The sequence below is a fragment of the Ranitomeya imitator genome, chromosome 1 (assembly GCF_032444005.1).
Source record: "Ranitomeya imitator isolate aRanImi1 chromosome 1, aRanImi1.pri, whole genome shotgun sequence".
Classification (NCBI taxonomy): Eukaryota; Metazoa; Chordata; class Amphibia; order Anura; family Dendrobatidae; genus Ranitomeya; species Ranitomeya imitator.
This window is the reverse complement of record NC_091282.1, coordinates 825,119,513-825,137,978: the sequence shown is the minus strand read 5'-3', so window position 1 is coordinate 825,137,978 and position 18,466 is coordinate 825,119,513. Positions and strand designations below refer to the sequence as shown.

At 37.1% G+C, this 18,466-nt stretch overlaps 1 protein-coding gene across 5 annotated transcripts in view; it reads left to right on the top strand.

The window, feature by feature from the left end:
* CRLF1 (cytokine receptor like factor 1) overlaps nt 1-14,570 on the top strand; it is a 252,038-nt gene extending 237,468 nt beyond the window's left edge. Inside the window, exon 8 of one of the 5 annotated variants that reach the window (XM_069740508.1) lies at nt 14,113-14,570. In XM_069740508.1, coding sequence (XP_069596609.1) covers nt 14,113-14,136 — 24 coding nt within the window. In that variant the 3' untranslated portion in view covers nt 14,137-14,570. The remainder of the gene's footprint in view (nt 1-14,112) is intronic. The other 4 variants (XM_069740494.1, XM_069740502.1, XM_069740514.1 and 1 more) reach the window with 4 other exon arrangements.
* Nucleotides 14,571-18,466: the final 3,896 nt, after the last annotated feature.

Sequence of the window (18,466 nt, the reverse complement as noted above, 5' to 3'; positions counted from 1 at the left end):
TTCTCGCATAGCATCCTTGGCACCGGTACCTGCCGCTTGTACTGCTGAGGACAGCGGGCGATGTCGGAGGGTAAGAATAACCTTTTTCTTTATTATTATTATTATTTTCTTTATTATTATTATTTGTAACATTAGATCTTTTTACTATTGATGCTGCATACGCAGCATCAATAGTAAAAAGTTGGTCACACAGGGTTAATAGCTGCGTTACCGGAGTGCGTTACACCGCGCTCCGGTAATGCTGGCATTAACCCTGTGTGAGGGCTGACTGGAGGGGAGTATGGAGCGGGCACTACTGCGGGGAGGAAAGAGCGGCCATTTTACCGCCGGACTGTGCTCGTCGCTGATTGGTCGTGGCAATGGTCATTGGCGTTTTGCCACGACCAATCAGCGACTTAGATTTCCATGACAGACAGAGGCCGCGACCAATGAATATCCGTGACAGACAGAAAGACAGACAGACAGACGGAAGTGACCCTTAGACAATTATATAGTAGATTTTGTGTGATATGACTCTGATTTAAGGGCATAAAAGTTAAATATTTGAAAATTGCAAAATTTTACAAAATTTTGCCAATTTTTAATTTGTTTTACAGATAAATGCAAGTCATATTAAAGAAATGTTACAACTATCATGAAGCACAATATGTCATGAGAAAGCAGTCTCAAAATGAGTGGGATCCATTGAAGCTTTACAGAGTTATCACCTCATAAAATGAAAGTCAGAATTGTAAAAAATGTCCAGGTCAGGAAGGTGAAATCAGGCTTCGGGGTGAAGAGGTTAAGCTTGTAAACACATATCACATAGTTACAGATTATACAGATGAACAAGTTGTAAAGATGTAAAGTTTGGGGTTCGTACTGGACACCTAGTGTGCAGTGCAGAACTCCGAACACTGACTTTTCCCTGAAGTCCGTTTTAGTGTTTGGAGTCAAAATTCTGGGAGGAGAGAGAGAGTGAGTTTGGATCCACATTGATTTTACGGGGTTCGGGTTCAAGTTCTGGTAGAATTCTGGTAACCAAACCGAACTTTGGACTAAAGTTCAGTTGAAACCGACGAACCCGAACATCCACGGGTCCACTTATCCTCAGTTACAACAACTTTACAAATGTTTTCCAGGCTCAACATAATTTTCTGTGTCACTCTGTTTGAGTGCAGATTGATGGATCTTGACAGTGTGCAATGTGCACACTTTCAGGATTGCCCATTGTTGCAGACTGAAGTGACTGTTGTCACGTGAGTTGCGATTTGCATATTTGTAATCACATGCTAGCTAACTTCTCATTCCCTTCTCTCAATGGAATATTAAGAGAAGCAGCAAAAGTTGCTAGTTGGCATGTGATAACTAGTATGCAAATTGCTTACTTACAGAACCGCTTTAACTGCAATAGTGGGGACTTTGACAGTGTGCATATGTTCATTTCATAGCATCCACTGAGTACTATATAGCCTGCAGTGCCAGTGTCAAGTGCTATCAATTTATGACACTTGGTCATTATTCGATTAAGAAGCAACAATATGCTATATTAATTCAGGGGTAGGCATACCACTGGTGTAACCTGTACAGCTGCACTGCGAAGCAGGAGGACTTATGCATAATGATGAGCTATTGGACTGCAAAGGGCCCATATATTGTACTTGCACTTTGCCCCTCTTCAGTTTGTGTCTGCAACTGCATTAGTTTATTAAATAGATAAAAATGTTGAGCAACTTTATAAAACAATCTACAACAGATAAGATATAAACTATAACGATTACATTTAGGTTATAAGAAATGTAAAAATGTGACTTCCTTCCCCACTCTTGATTCATGCCTTAATACCACCTATTTCAGTACAAAAAAAATATGGAACCTATTTGCTCACACCTTTTCTCTTGTAAAGAATGAAAGGCCACATGTTACTCTATAGTTTACTTAAATTACACATGTAGATTTTTGTCTAAAATGGAAAGTGCCATGATTAAGACTCCCCTTTTCTCCATGTGCCCTCTCTCTCCTGTGTGCTCTTTTAGCATCAATCCAAAGCCAAAATTAATGTAGGATTTTCTATTTCTTGTGGTTAATTATTTATTCCTTTAAAAAAAAATTCATTTTGTAGTAAAATATAGATTACATATTGGTTCCATTCACAGCTAAGAGAGTGCAAACCGATTGTTTCTGTCTGAACTACATTTTTGGTCGCTACTATGTAATCTGGCATTACATAGTGATCATGGTTGACATCTTATTTATAATTCAGTTTGATCGTAATGGGAGAGTATTATGAAACGCAATGCTTTAGTGACTACTTTGGGACATGCTTACTCTGAATAAAACCTAAAAGTCTATATACTTTTATTACGTGAAATAAAATGTCATATTTAGAAAGCCAATGAATATACTTATGTTTGTTGCTGTGGGAACCTGATGTTATGCCAAATGCACTCGGTTATTGCTAGTGAGAAGTGCCGTTTATGGTTGTGGGAGAGCTATTTCACCTTTTAAAAATGTCTTGTATATTTTGCTTTTGGATTTCTGATACATACCATGCCCTAATTGCTGCCTATAAACCTTCTAGCCTTCTCAGAGATGAATACCCTGTAATATACATGATTTTATAAGACCTTAAAGATTTGAGTTACTGGGATGTTAAGCAGTTACACAATCACTGTTATTTATATAATGGTCTTCTCAGTGGTTAAAGGTGCCATCCTACGAAGCCAGTAATTTAACAGCTTGCTATGGAATGTAGAGTAACAACATCCCAATCTTCCATTGCTGGAATTGTAATATGCAAATAGATTTGGGATCTGCTTAAATCAGGTAATTTACTAATAGTTTAATGATAGTACAGTTAATACAATTGAGCATTAAAAAAATTGACAAATAATTTAGAATTATATAAAACTGATAAAAAATCCAAAAGTTGTATGTGTCAAGTCAAGAAGAACACCTTCATTATTATGGGGGACTTCAACTACCCTGAAATAGATTGGGGAACAGAAACCTGCAGTTCCAGCAAAGGTAATCGGTTTTTGACAACTATGAGAGACAATTACCTTTCACAACTGGTTCAGGACCCAACAAGAAGGGGGGCACTGCTAGACCTAATATTAACCAACAGGTCAGACCGCATATCAAATATAAGGGTTGGGGGTCACTTGGGAAATAGCGATCACAAAATAATAAGTTTTCATGTATCCTTTAAAAAGATGTGTAATAGAGGGGTTACAAGGACACTAAACTTCAGGAGGGCAAATTTCCAACGGATGAGAGAGGATCTTGGTGCAATTAACTGGGACGATATCCTGAGACACAAAAATACACAAAGAAAATGGGAGACATTTATTAGCATCCTGGATAGGACCTGTGCACAGTATATACTGTATGGGAATAAACATACTAGAAATAGGAGGAAACCAATATGGCTAAATAGAGCTGTAAGGGGCGCAATAAGTGACAAAAAGAAAGCATTTAGAGAATTAAAGGAAGTAGGTAGTGATGAGGCATTAAATAAATACAGAAAATTAAATAAATTCTGCAAAAAGCAATCAAGGCAGCAAAGATTGAGACAGAGAGACTCATTGCCAGAGAGAGTAAAAATAATCCTAAAATATTATTTAACTACATAAATAGTAAGAAACTAAAAAATGATAGTGTTGGCCCCCTTAAAAATAGTCTGGGTGAAATGGTGGATGAGGATGACGAAAAAGCCAATATGCTAAATGACTTTTTTTCATCAGTATTTACACAAGAAAATCCCATGGCAGACAAAATGACTAGTGATAAAAATTCCCAATTAAATGTCACCTGCTTAACCCAGCAGGAAGTGCGGCGGCGTCTAAAAATCACTAAAATTGACAAATCTCCGGGCCCGGATGGGATACACCCTCGAGTACAGCAGGAATTAAGTACAGTCATTGATAGACCATTATTTTTAATCTTTAAAGACTCCATAATAACAGGGTCTGTACCACAGGACTGGCGTATAGCAAATGTGGTGCCAATATTGAAAAAGAGGACAAAAACTGAACTCGGAAATTATAGGACAGTAAGCTTAACCTCTACTGTGGGTAAAATCCTGGAGGGCATTCTAAGGGATGCTATACTGGATTATCTGAAGAGGAATATCCTCATGACCCAGTATCAGCACGGGTTTACTAGTGACCGTTCATGTCAGACTAATTTGATCAGTTTCTATGAAGAGGTAAGTTCCGGATTGGACCAAGGGAACCCAGTGGATGTAGTGTATATGGACTTTTCAAAAGCTTTTGATACGGTGCCACACAAAAGGTTGATACATAAAATGAGAATAATGGGGATAGGCGAAGATATGTGCAAGTGGGTTGAGAGCTGGCTCAGGGATAGGAAAGAAATGGTGTTTATTTATGGAGCACACTCGGACTGGGTAGCGGTTAGCAGTGGGGTACCACAGGGGTCAGTATTGGGCCCTCTTCTTTTTAACATATTTATCAATGACCTTGTAGGGGCATTCAGAGTAGAATTTCAATATTTTCAGATGACACTAAACTCTGCAGGGTAATCAATACAGAGGAGGACAATTTTATATTACAGGATGATTTATGTAAACTAGAAGCTTGGGCTGATAAATGGCAAATTAGCTTTAATGGGGATAAATGTAAGGCCATGCACTTGGGTAGAAGTAATAAGATGTATAATTATGTGCTTAATTCTAAAACTCTGGGCAAAACTATCAATGAAAAAGACCTGGGTGTATGGGTGGATGACAAACTCATATTCAGTGGCCAGTGTCAGGCAGCTGCTACAAAGGCAAATAAAATAATGGGATGCATTAAAAGAGGCATAGATGCTCATGAGGAGAATATAATTTTACCTCTATACAAGTCACTAGTTCGACCACACTTAGAATACTGTGCACAGTTCTGGTCTCCGGTGTATAAGAAAGACATAGCTGAACTAGAGCGGGTGCAGAGAAGATGGACCAAGGTTATTAGAGGACCGGGGGGTCTGCAATACCAAGATAGGTTATTACACTTGGGGCTATTTAGTTTAGAAAAACGAAGACTAAGGGGTGATCTTATTTTAATGTATAAATATATGAGGGGACAGTACAAAGACCTTTCTGATGATCTTTTTAATCATAGACCTGAAACCGGGACAAGGAGGCATCCTCTGCGTTTGGAGGAAAAAAGGTTTAAGCATAATAACAGACGCGGATTCTTTACTGTAAGAGCAGTGACACTATGGAACTCTCTGCCGTATGATGTTGTAATGAGTGATTCATTACTTAAATTTAAGAGGGGACTGGATACCTTTCTGGAAAAGTATAATGTTACAGGGTATATACACTAGATTCCTTGATAGGGCGTTGATCCAGGGAACTAGTCTGATTGCCATATGTGGAGTCGGGAAGGAATTTTTTTCCCCAATGGGGAGCTTACTCTTTGCCACATGGGTTTTTTTGCCTTCCTCTGGATCAACATGTTAGGGCATGTTAGGTTAGGCTATGGGTTGAACTAGATGGATTTATAGTCTTCCTTTAACCTTAATAACTATGTAACTATGTAACCTGTTCCTTTCAAAATACCCAAAGCAAAGTTGAGAGTGTAGTTTTTGGGAACTGTTGGTAAACATCCAAAAAAAGGGATCTACATGTTGATAAAACATAATTTTTTGATTTGGCCTCAATTATAAACGTAGTCAAACAGTTTAAATGGTTAATATTACATATGTCACCAAGTTTACATATGGGAGGGTAGAGGTTGTGCAAGAAAGGAAGGGGAACATTTGAATTTAAAACATGGTGACAAGTTTAGATCAACATTTAAGCAACGTTTCTATGCGTGAACATAGGCATATATGTGATTTCATTCTAAATCATCAACATGCTGTGTGTTGGAGAAATCAGAATCATTCCAGACATCTAGAAACCTAGTAAATGTTGATCCACAAAGTCTATAAAATTATAGCTGATGAAAAAAGAAAATGAGCTTGTAATCCTGTTTGATTGAACCTTTCACTGACTAGGACATATGTATTATGTCATGATTTTTAACTCATGCTTTGCTTAGAATATAAGTTCTAAAACCAAGATGTTGGTATAATAATTAAGTCCAGAGGCTTAGTTTTTAAATAATGTCAGTATGATCCACACAAAGAAGTTGAGGAACAACACAGAAACTTTACTTAATAGTTTTGTGTCAAAAAGAGGAGGCATTGAAGAAAACAAACTGTAAGTGAATTAAAGAAGAAAGATTCCAGTGTATTACTATTAGCACCCCCTTAAAACAAGGATGGGGCACTTTTTCTGCTGATAGCCATTTAGATACCGTATATATAACATAATTTGCGGGACATACAAAATTATCCTACTATATTTGGTCAAACATTTAATTAACTCCCCCAATTGTGATGGCTGGAATTGCTTCTCTTTAATGGGGCGTTTGATGTTAGGTGTTGTTAATGATGTTGCTACTCATGACTGCTTTTGCAGGTTTGTGTCGGGCAGTCATGTTAATTGTTGAAAAGAACTACTTGCAACAGTAATGCACGTCTCCTCAAAGTGGGCAATTCATTATTGCTCAAATAACATTTATAGAACTCAAGCAGTGGTGATGGCGGCGTAAGCTAGTACTGTGAAAGTATATGATGGTAATGGAGATACGTAGGAAGGTAATATTTAATCAAATTGTAACAGAAAGTTTATGTAGTGTCAGTAATGGCATACATATTTTACAAAATGAGAGATAATTGAAACTTTCAAAATTCAAATTTGCCAGATTCAACAATTTTCTTACAAATGTTGGTCTGCATCAAACTGATTTGAAGCAAAGCCTGCAATTTTACCTAAAGGGACATGTGTAACCCATTTCAAGCTATTTATAACAATAATAGCCTTAGTAATACCAATGTGACCTAAATATAGAAATCTGGGTATATCCAACAGCATATGTAACCACTCAGCACACTAATAGAGTTTTCACGATTTTTGAAAAACAGTCCAAAAATACCTTTCTTATTCATTTGTGGTCAGATGAACTGTTTTATGCATAACAATGACTCTAAGTAATGGCAATGCTGTTAGTGATATCATCAACTCGCTGTGACTGAGATGATGTTCCATATGTTCCATAAAGCTATCTGCCCTCTTTTTTCTGGAAAAATATTGTGCTGCTTTCTGCTTTCTAGTGCATTAAGAATGAAGAAAAAATATTGTGTAATTGTAGTTCAAATGCAGCAGGACAGATGCCAACTACATCGTGTCATTGATAATTACACTGAATCTGGCACATATAGCTCTCTCGCCCATCAATTGAATTTCTGTATTATTCTCAGACTGCTACACTCATCATGTTCACTGCTGCAGTTATACAAAACAACACTGTCTGGAGTTCAATGTGCTAGGACTTTTTCTTCCCATATCTTGCGCTGAGTTGTGAGCCCGGACATTTGCCCACTATTCTAAATCACCCTAAAATTAGTGTTTCATTCCCTGCCTAGGTTTCTACATAGATTCTGATAGTCCCTACAAGGCATTATGGGGAAGCCTGCATTGTCGCTTCTAAGGTCATATCAGCTTTCTTTGACTGATGTAATCTTCTGCAATGTAGAAAAAGGTGATGGCTATGTTTTGTGGCAATGTGCGCAAACTAAATTGCAAACTGGTTGAATTTTATAACATTTTAATCTAATTAAATTAGCATTGAATTGAATTGATCTCTATACAATATTTAATGTCTTACACGGCAACACATTTATATTCTATGACCGTTGTTGAAGTTATATTAATATATAATATAATTATATTACTATATATAATATTGTACATAATTGACATATTTTCGTAAAAACAATACTTATCTACTTTACAACCTGGCATACCTATTCAAACAAATCCTCCCACTGTGCTAAATAAAGCAAGTAATACAAAGGAAACAATTAGTGAATAAGATCATTATGCAGGTTGGAGAGTTTGTAAAACCACATCATATTGGTAATTGTTTCACATGGTTCCCTAACGTGCAACATATTTAAGAAATTCAAATGTGGCAATAAAAGCCTCTGCTAGAGAAAGTATTACTACCTCTGGTGACACAAGACTAACTTTTTCCTACAATACATACTTTCTCCAATTTTGATTACCCCTTCCTATGTTCTTAGCTGAGACTAAAAATGTATACACCATTTTACAAGCCTTTCCCTGCTCAATCTCTAATGTGTTTATATGTCTCTAGTGGTGCCATATTATATATTGTTAGAGTTCATTGAACCTGTACTTTTAAAACAAGCTTGTCTGAAAAAGTGTAGCTACAGATGACACTTGTAGTAGAAGGAAAGTTGTCCCAGAACCTACTTGTCATTAAGAAGCACGCTTGTATGTTTTTCGTGTTTTCTAGTGTGAAACTCTTTGACCATTAGAACATTATTTTGGAATACTTGATATTTTTCAGAGGACTCCAAGGACAATTATTTCCTGTGATTAATGGCATGCCTTATTTCACATGGCTAAGTTACTTACCATGTCACACTTGTTTAACGCTACCCGGAAATTCAATGCTAAATGAATTGACTGCTAGGAAAGGGAGCAAAATAGGAAAAAGTCGACAGCAGTTTCAAGTACTCTAAGACACAGATGGTTAGGACAGGATAAGTCTGGGAAAGAAATAAAAGGAAACTGTAAAGAAAGAAAAATATCATCTGGTCTATTATGGTGTATATTCCTGTATTGTATCTCCGTATAGAAGCGAGTTAAAGCAGTGGAATAGAGACTATACCAATTTAATAAGAATTATTGGGAAATAAATGCGTGTGTGCATGTAGAACTTTAGAAATGAATAGTAAAATAATAATTTCTGCAAGTTGTGTAGAAATTATGCATTGAACACAAAGTTAAATTTCCTAGAATTTTTTTAATTTTTCACCTAGGGAATTGCGGAGGAGTGGATCTTAAACAATGGGTGGGACTAGAATGTATATTTGTCTTCTGCTATTCAAGGAGATTTTTCTCAGTTGTATTTGTAATATGAGAAAATGGGATCAAACGACAAATGGAGATTATGGGAAGTAGTATTGGTATATTTTATGTGAATGTTTATGTTTATTATTCATTTAAAAGTGTCAGAATTTTGCATATTTCTTTATTTCTAATGATCATCCTCCTAAAGAAAGACTTGGTAGAACATTCTTTCCATTTCAATGGACAAATAAGATGACTGACGCCTTTTGTCTTATACAACAATTAAAAAAAAGTTGTTCCTTTTGTAGTGCTAATTGAGATACCATGAAGCTTTTAGAGCGGGAATTTGTTAGCTAGAAAAGTCACAGATGAATTTATCGGGCAATAGGGAGAAAGCACTGGAGGAGTGTGAAGAAGGGATGCCAGGAATGGAAGTCACAGCTGGTTCAGATTGGCTCATTTAAGCCTTCCTATAAAATAACATATAGAGACCAAGCTTAGACAGGAAATCAGTCTCTTAAATAATATAATAACAAGCTTCTTTATAGTTGTGTACTACTGAAGGTATAATAGACATGTTTAATTAATCAGATAAATCCCCTAAAAAAGTAAGCTCATTAACTGGTAGTACAGAACAATAAGTTTTATCAGTCATTAAGGGGTTGCATTATATATATACAATTCTTGTATAGACCTGTAGATAAATCAGTCATCTCACATTTGTTCTTCTTTGCAGAAAGAAGTTTCCATTTAGGTATCATAAATAGAATGTTATGCTGAACTAGTTAGACCTGATGAACCAAGGGGCAAAATTACTGTTGATCCGTTATTCATTTTAGACTCGTGTCAGATGTAGCATTCTGCATATGAGTAGCACATGTCAGAGGTGCGTTTGCAGAAAAGTTTGATTCCTAAATATCATAGCAGCTTTCCACTCCATCATTAGAAATTAAATGCTGATGGCTTCCTATTCTTAATGGTGGCATGGTTTTGCAGAATCAGAGTGGCTACTCTCAGTAAGCAAGCCATTTACAATTATTAATGCTGTAGCGGAAGGCCAGACTTATAGTTTTGTGAAAAAAATATGGACACTTTTGATCTGTTTGTTTTATCCTTTTTGTGTGTCAAAGGGACAACTTATTCATAAAATAGACAAATTATGTCATTGGATGCCACGTGTTACATTTGTACACCTATTCAAATATAAAAATGATATACTAAATGAATAAAACATCTTAAAATGCAGCAAAATTTTTGAGCAACTCAAATTTGGGCAAACAAATTGTGATATATGGCACTTTTACGCCAGACCGTGTTTGCGTCAGCTTGTAGACAACTCCAGCAATTTGAGTAAAGTTGGGATAAGTACAAAAGGCAATGTCATAGTAATTTATGCCACTTAAGTAGCACACGTTATGCCCGTAATATATGGCAGACCTTGGCTAGAGTAACATTTCCACCGAAGGGACATGGCAGTTGTAAGATGCACTTTAATTGTTAAGATACATATAACTCTCAATGTATTAGATGCATCTTATCTTAGCAGTGCCTTCACTTAGACTTGCGTGCAAAACAAAAATCTTAATAAATTTGGGCTTTAATTTACAAAGAAAAAGTCACTTACAGATGTAGCAATCACCATCATGATGCCTGCTGCGCAACATTGATATTTGAGTCCTGCAGCTGTTATCATTCAATGTGAATAAGCTGCATGGTACGCTGATGCCATGGCACACTGCAGCCATCAATCTGTCAACTGCTACATCTGTAATATCTGTCACAACAAACATTTGGTTGTATTAGTGTGACTTGTTGCATATTTCCCTATCTAGAGAGATAAAATACTGTATTTACATAAGTAATCAAAATATGTTGCAAGATAGCAATTCAAACTTTCTGATAATATATAGGTTTACATTTTTTAAAGAGGTTGTTTCAAGTTGTTGAATTGGGGAACACTGCTATTCTGTCTCCTGGTTTACTGCCTACAGGAAATTGGTGGACTCTTGATGATTAATAGTTTGGTCTAGCATCATGGTGCCACTGGCCCAAACTGTTCTCTCTCTGATGCAGCAATTAGAGACTGCTTTGTCTCTGCAGAATTGGAGGAGCACAGTGATAATTTAACTGGCCATATATAGTGAACCGGACGACTTCAAGCAGTATTAGCAAACTCTATAGCAAACAGCTTTTAAGCGCTGTCCTTCTTGCCTAGGAGACCTTCCACTGCTGATAGACTGTAGTGGTGACTGGTAACCTTAGTAACAAATAGTAAACAATAAAATTTAAAATCCCAGCATTCTTGAGAACAGATAAGACTTTTAATGACAAGTAAATTGTAAAGCTGATTGTTTTTGCAAGCTTTTGCATTTTTCACATATAAAATGGTGAGAAGACCTTTTTATGTTAATAAATATATTATAGTGTGGTAAGTGGAGTCCATAGCTAGTGTAAATAAGAAATACAGATTATTCATTGATATCTTCATGCTGTAGATATTTCCACCATATCCTATAATCTTTCCTTAGATATTTTTTGATTTATACAGCGGGTAAACCATAAATGTCACACATCTAGGATCCTCACCTACCAGTTATGTTATAAATGCCTAAGGTGCTAAAATCCTTTTAACAAAATAGTAAGTAAGCAACAGAAAATAAATTTGTCATTTACTTATTATTGTTTGTATTTTCCATCACCTCGTGATAGTTGTGGATCAGCTGCCACAAACAAATCTGTGGCCAGGAGCATGACTTTGTAGGAGAAATGCCAAAGTATACTTGCTCCCTTAATTCTCAGGACCAGCACTTGTTCCAGATGACTGACTCACTTAGATCCTAATTTTATGGGATCTCCTGGGGATATGACATCACATTAAAATAATGGAACACCAGTTTAAACTGACAAACATTTATACGAGTTCTAAGAAACACTTCAAAATTGTTTACATATGTACAATATTTTGATATTATATCTTCACACAATCAAGGAAATTGTTGCCACGATTTATCATTTGTGTTTCTTTTAAGTCACTTTCCTTTTTCTCTTGTAGTATCAGTCACGGTTTTTGGCACCAAATTCATCAATAAGGCACATGTGATTCATGAATTTGGCACACAGTAAAAAAATAGTCTTTTTTTGTATTTTACTGTTTTTGCAGCTTTTTGGGACATGATGGCATGAAAAAGTCACATAAATTGGGGCAAAATGCTGTCGTACGCTAAAATACATTAAGGGAGTGGTGAAGCGTCATTGCTACAAATTTTGAGACATTTTAAATAGTAGCAGTATACGAAGACATTTGGAATTGCTAGACTTAGCTCACAAAATGGAAAATAAGAAAAAAAATAGGTGAGCACATTTAAAATAGACCTCAAAACAAATAGAAGAATAAATTGGGTTAGAACAGAATGGCAGAAAAGACAGAAAACAAGACAAAAAACAGGCTCAATGGCAATGATGATTTGAGGTCAGTATGTTTGCCGGTATTTTACTTCACATAAAACTAGAAGTGGGTACAAAACCCATTAAAACCTTTCTGCTAGTATTATTATTCACTCCAGGTTCCATTCTTAGCTCAAAAATACTGAAGAAAAATACGGACCAAAAGGTTTTCAAATTTTATGTAAACTACATCCATCCAATATATTATGGAAACTCTCCAATTTTCTAATATACTTTGTTTTCCATTCCCCTGCCATTTTAAAGATCTGTACTGCACTCAGTGAATAGAAACATACTTCAGAAAATGCTCATCTAACAAAGGTCTCTTGTAATGAACTGTATTTGATTAGCAAAAATACATTTTGAAGATATGGAGAAATTGAGAGATATTAGAAAGTCTCAGAATGTCCCACTACGCAATGAGTCTAAGTCTGGAAAGACTCTAGGGCATAATAAAAACAAGATGTAGAATAAAAAAGCAACTTATAATAATCTTACTGTTCAACTCTGCTGCTTATTGTCCCTTGTACGGTCTTAGGTGCCTCTACTTACCACCACCTCACTATAAAACTTTGAGCATCTTCACACTAGACCAGAACTTCCATCCATGACTAGGCCTGGGAAGTCCCTGCACCTATGCAAAGAAGTCCTAGACCCAGTCACAGCTTGAAGTTCTTGCCTTACATGTGAGTTATAAGGTTGTGGCACACATTGTGACTTTATGACGCATACGTATGTGCATTGACGTCGCAGTCCTAGTCAAGACTGGAAGCCCCAGCTTAGCATGAAAATGCTTGGGGTTTCAGCATGTAGTGACAGCAAGAAGAAATGCCAAGGATTGTATGCCGAGAGAGCAATGAAGATGGTCAAAGAGGTGGGCAGTGAGATGAGTATTATTATTATTTTTTATCCTTTTGCCAGTCCTCTATGGTTCAGCAAAATGGCAGCCAGCCAGCTGGCATTTTTGCTGAATTCATATAGAGCAAATAACAAAAAAAATCTTCTTTCTGCATAATACAGATTTTAATAAAACATTAGTAGAATTCAATTCTGCTCAAATAAATTTGTCCATCTTTATGTGGGACCCTTATAAAAAAAATTTAGAATGTACTTTAAAGGGAACCTGTCATATATAAAAATAAATGGTTAATATGCAGGTTAATAGTGTTATGAAGCTGCCCTGCACGTGCACTGAGAGCCCTGTTGCCCTCTTGGTTGTCAGTCCATGCCGAGGTGTGGTTACAGCCGCTGCTCACTATGCACTGAGCGGTGACTGACTCTGCCCAGTCCCACCTCTATGACTGAAAGCCCGTGTTTGTTGGGAGGAAAAAAGTTAATTTCCTCTCAGCAGCGGGACTCTCAGTGCGAACACTGGACAGCTTCGGAAAGCTATTAACCTACAGATTAACCCCATATCTGCAGGTTAATAGTGTTTTTTTACATTACAGGTTCCTTTTAAGAACATTAAAGAAGGATCACAATGCAAGTAAATGACCAATCACAATTAATATTCTTTATATCATTTGTTCATAAAATAGTGGTATATATTAGATGGATAGATAAATAAATTATCCTTGTTGTTATCAATGTGTAATAGCAGATACAAAACACTCTTTTCTCTGATTAGTTAAGCTATGATCATACAAGAACTGAGATAATAAGTTAGGACCATCCCCACCAACGAGACCAATTTAAGGTTCTGTTTTAAAACTGAAAAAGTACCTTGAAGATATTTTCTATGCTTTCAGGTTCTACCAGGTGATAAGTTATAGCATCTTATTTTAGCCGGGCAGGAGGACGCAAAGGAAGCGGATGTGAGGACCTTACACAAAGCTGCAGCGAAACATGAGCATCACCTTGAGGAAGACTTTTAAGTTCGCCCTTTGAGATCCTGATGGCAAGCTTTGTAATTCTAAAGAAAGAGACTCCAGCAGAGATGAAGTTGCGTGTTTTCATTTCAATGTACGTCACATTCCACCCCTGAAATCACGGTTTGAAGGTGATCAAAAAGTCTTGCATAAGACTATTTTTTACAGAACTGTGTGTGTTCAATGGTTTTACCTGGAATCCTATTTTTATTTCTTATTTAAATTTTGTACATTTTGATCATGTTTGTAATGCTCACAGAAATGTAGTGTTTATGTGTTTTATATGTTCTTGCCATCAGTTAGATATTTTAAAAAAAAATTAAAATATTTTCTCTATAATTACAGAAATGAAGTTTTGTTTTCACAGCTTGAGCATTTGTGATTTTATTAAAGAAGTTCCTTAAGTCCTGAAGAGCAGTGTTCACAAACTAAATTTCAACTGAAAACCAGTCAAGGTCTTGAACGCAGCCATAATATAAAAGATATGTAAACTATCACCCATTGACATCTACGGCTTATACTGTACTTCCATGAAGTTCCTATTTCACATGCAACTTTTCTCAAAAATATAGTTTTTGCACGTTGTATCCCATGAAACATTACAAAGATACTCTTCTTAAATCACTTCTGATTAGTGTTGAGCGATACCTTCCGATATTTGAAAGTACCGGTATCGGATTGTATCGGCCGATATTCGAAAAATATCGGATATCGCCGATACCGATACCCGATACCAATACAAGTCAATGGGACACAAATATCGGAATGTATCCTGGAATGGTTCCCAGGGTCTGAAGGAGAGGAAACTCTCCTTCAGGCCCTGGGATCCATATTCATGTAAAAAATAAAGAATAAAAATAAAAAATATGGATATACTCACCCCTCCGGCGGACCCTGGACCTTAGCGGTGTAACCGGCAGCCTCCGTTCCTAAGAATGAGCGGGTGAAGGACCTTCGATGACGTCGCGGCTTGTGATTGGTCGCGTGACCACTCATGTGACTGCTCACTTGACCAATCACAAGCCGCGACGTCATCGCAGGTCCTTCACTCGCTTATTCTTAGGAACGGAGACTGCCGGTTGCAGCGGTTACAACCAGGGCGCGTGCGAGGATGAGTATATTCATATTTTTTATTTTTATTCTTTATTTTACACATAAATATTCATCCCGATCCCGATTCCCGATATCGCAAAAATATCGGAACTCGGGATCGGAATTCCGATACCGCAAATATTGGCTGATACCTGATACTTGCGGTATCGGAATGCTCAACACTACTTCTGATGCATTCAGATATTTATAAGCCAAAACCAGGAGTGGAATAATCAGAGGAAAAGTATAATAGAAATATGTCACCACTTCTGTATTTCTCACCCACTAATGGTTTTTGCTTACAAATACTGATGTAAAATACTGACCTAATACTGAACATGTGAACATTGCGTAAGGAAAAATACAGAGTTACCGTACTACAAAACAAAGAGTGCCTGTAAAGATGCAATAAGGAACTAAGCCTTGAGCCACTATACAGACATATTGCACTTGCTTCAGTCATTTTTATGAGGCTTCATGCTTTATTAGTTTACCTGTATGTCAAATTACAGAACCTCTGTTAAATCTAATGGCTCATTCAGAAGTCAGTGATTTTTCACGTATGCAAAAAGCGGTCCAAATTTTATCAGTGCTTTTGAGTAGAGGTGTCATCAGAGTTTGTTCAATGTCAATTTTAACCAATTGAGTCACTTCCATCATTTTTTTTCGCTGATGAAAAAAGCTGATGGAGGTGTCTTAACCTTCTCATACCAAACGGTCTGTGACAAATGGACAGCACACATATGGCATCTAAGTGTCTTCCAGATTTTCTGCAGACCACTCAGTCCATGAAAATGCACGGACATGTAAACTGTTCTTTAGGCAATGAGTATGAGTTTTGTCCATGAAAACAACAGAGAGTATTTGTGCTAGAAAAGCAGACTTCTGAATGATCCCTGAAGATATTTTCTATACAACTCACTGAGCTTATACTTTACACTATTTTTTTACTGAAGGTACGCAGAAATATTATTGAAAGTCCCATTCAGCTACATAAGACTTTCAGAAATCTGTGTGTTTACAAACCTCAAAATTTGCGACAAAATCTGAATTTATTGCTTAGATAAAATATGATTTTAAAATACCAATGCAGGTCAGTAATTGACATCAGATTTTTCTGAAGTGTGTGGTATAAAATTTGATAAAAACTCATACAGTTTGCTGCTAAAGGAATAAGCTGCAGATTTTTCTCAAACAAATGTAGATGAAAAATCTGCATCATATCTACCACATGTAAACAGCTCTGAAAAAAAAAACATGAAAAATGCACACACAAAAATTACATGCAGAAAACCCAGTTATACATGCTTACAAGAAAGATTGCCCTCATGCAAGATTAACATCACATTTTACAAGACTCTAGTTTTTGACACACTGGACGACATTTCTAAAAACTGGCAGAGAGAAAAGGCCTTTGTTGCCTTAAAAACTATATTGTCCTGCCTCAGGGTACAAGGCTGCAGTCACTCTATGTAGCTGCAGACCCGTGAGTCCTAACAGTGTGCAGTGTGCATGCTGTTAGGATTCTGTGATGCCACTGCTGGGAGAGGGCGTGTGCGTGACCGCAAGTATGCGATTTGCATACATGCACTCATGTGACAACTAGATGTGCACAGCCTCGCTCAATACAAGTGAATTGAGCAAGTCCAGATACATCTAGTCGGATTGTGGCTGGGAGTATGCATATCACATACTTGTAGTTACATGACTGCCCGTTCCCAGAGTTGGCACCAGAGAATCCACACATCCACAATGTGCACTCTGAGGATTAACAAGCCTGCAGTTGCATAGATTAACTGCCGATTTGTATTCCAAAGGGCTGGACAACAATTTTGGCTTTCTACTTGCTTTAAGTATTCTGGCAATAATAATAATAATAATACTTTTATTTATACGTATAGCACCAACATTTTTACAAAATGCCAGATGGGCCAGTTTGCATGGGCCACAACCCTTTTAATGATGTCCGTTTTCTTACAAAATGAATACTTTTTGCAACTGTAATAAACCAGAGAAACATCGGCTAACTGTTTAGCCACTAATTCTATCAGGCCACAGGCTGCTTCCTGAGACTGGACAGAGGCCAGTACCATGCAGGAGACATTGGACAGCATGATGACATATGGTAATTTCATTGTGCCTTCTGTGCCAGGTGAAATTCTAAGGTGAAGAGGAGCACATCATCACTGCTCGGCGTGTGAGCGGGGTAAGGCATTAGTTTATTTTTATTGTTTTACAGCCACAGAAAGTTCTATTATTATAAGGAGGCCATAGGGGCATTGTTATTTTTATAACAAGGTGCACTGAGGCACTATTTCTATTAATATAAGGATTATGATGGTGCACTATTAATATTATTATTACAAGACAACCCAAGAGATACTATAATTATTATTTATATTATTATAAAAAAGCCAAGGGGGCACTATTATTATATTAACCCCTTTCCGACATCCGGCATAATAGTACGCCAATGTTGGACACCCTCCCTTTGATGTGGGCCCCATGCTGAGCCAACATCTTTTCCGCCACATGACATGTGCCTCTAACAGCGCCGGGTGGAATCGTGATCTGTCCGCGGCTGTTAACCCATTGAATGCCGCTGTTAAACTCTTTCAGAAAGCGGGCCAGAAATCCCGCCCATCGGCGCCCGTGTCACATGACCACAGGTTGCCGATAAGTTGGCATGACAACCTGAGGTCTCCAGCAGACCTATTTGGTTGTCACTGCCATATTGCTTTGAGCGCTGCCCGGTGGTCGGCGCTCATAACAAGTCAGCAATTCTGCTAAATCTGTTGATCGCCTGAATGTAGCAGAGGCGATTGGGTTATGGCATCCCATGGAGACTATTGAAGCATGCCAAAAGTAAAAATAATGTTTTTCAAAAATGGTAAAGCCAATTGTGTTGTTCAAAAGTACAACTCATCTTGCAAAAAACAAGCTTTCATATGGCCATTTTCGCCAAAAAATAAATATGTTATGGCTCTGGGAAGAAGGCGAGCAAAAAATGAAAATGCAAAGCCAAAAATATCTCTGGTTGTTAAGGGGTTAAAAAGGCCCATGGGGCAGTATTATTATTATAATACGAAAATCCAGGGGGCACTATAATAATAATAATAAGGCATAAGGGGTATTATTATTT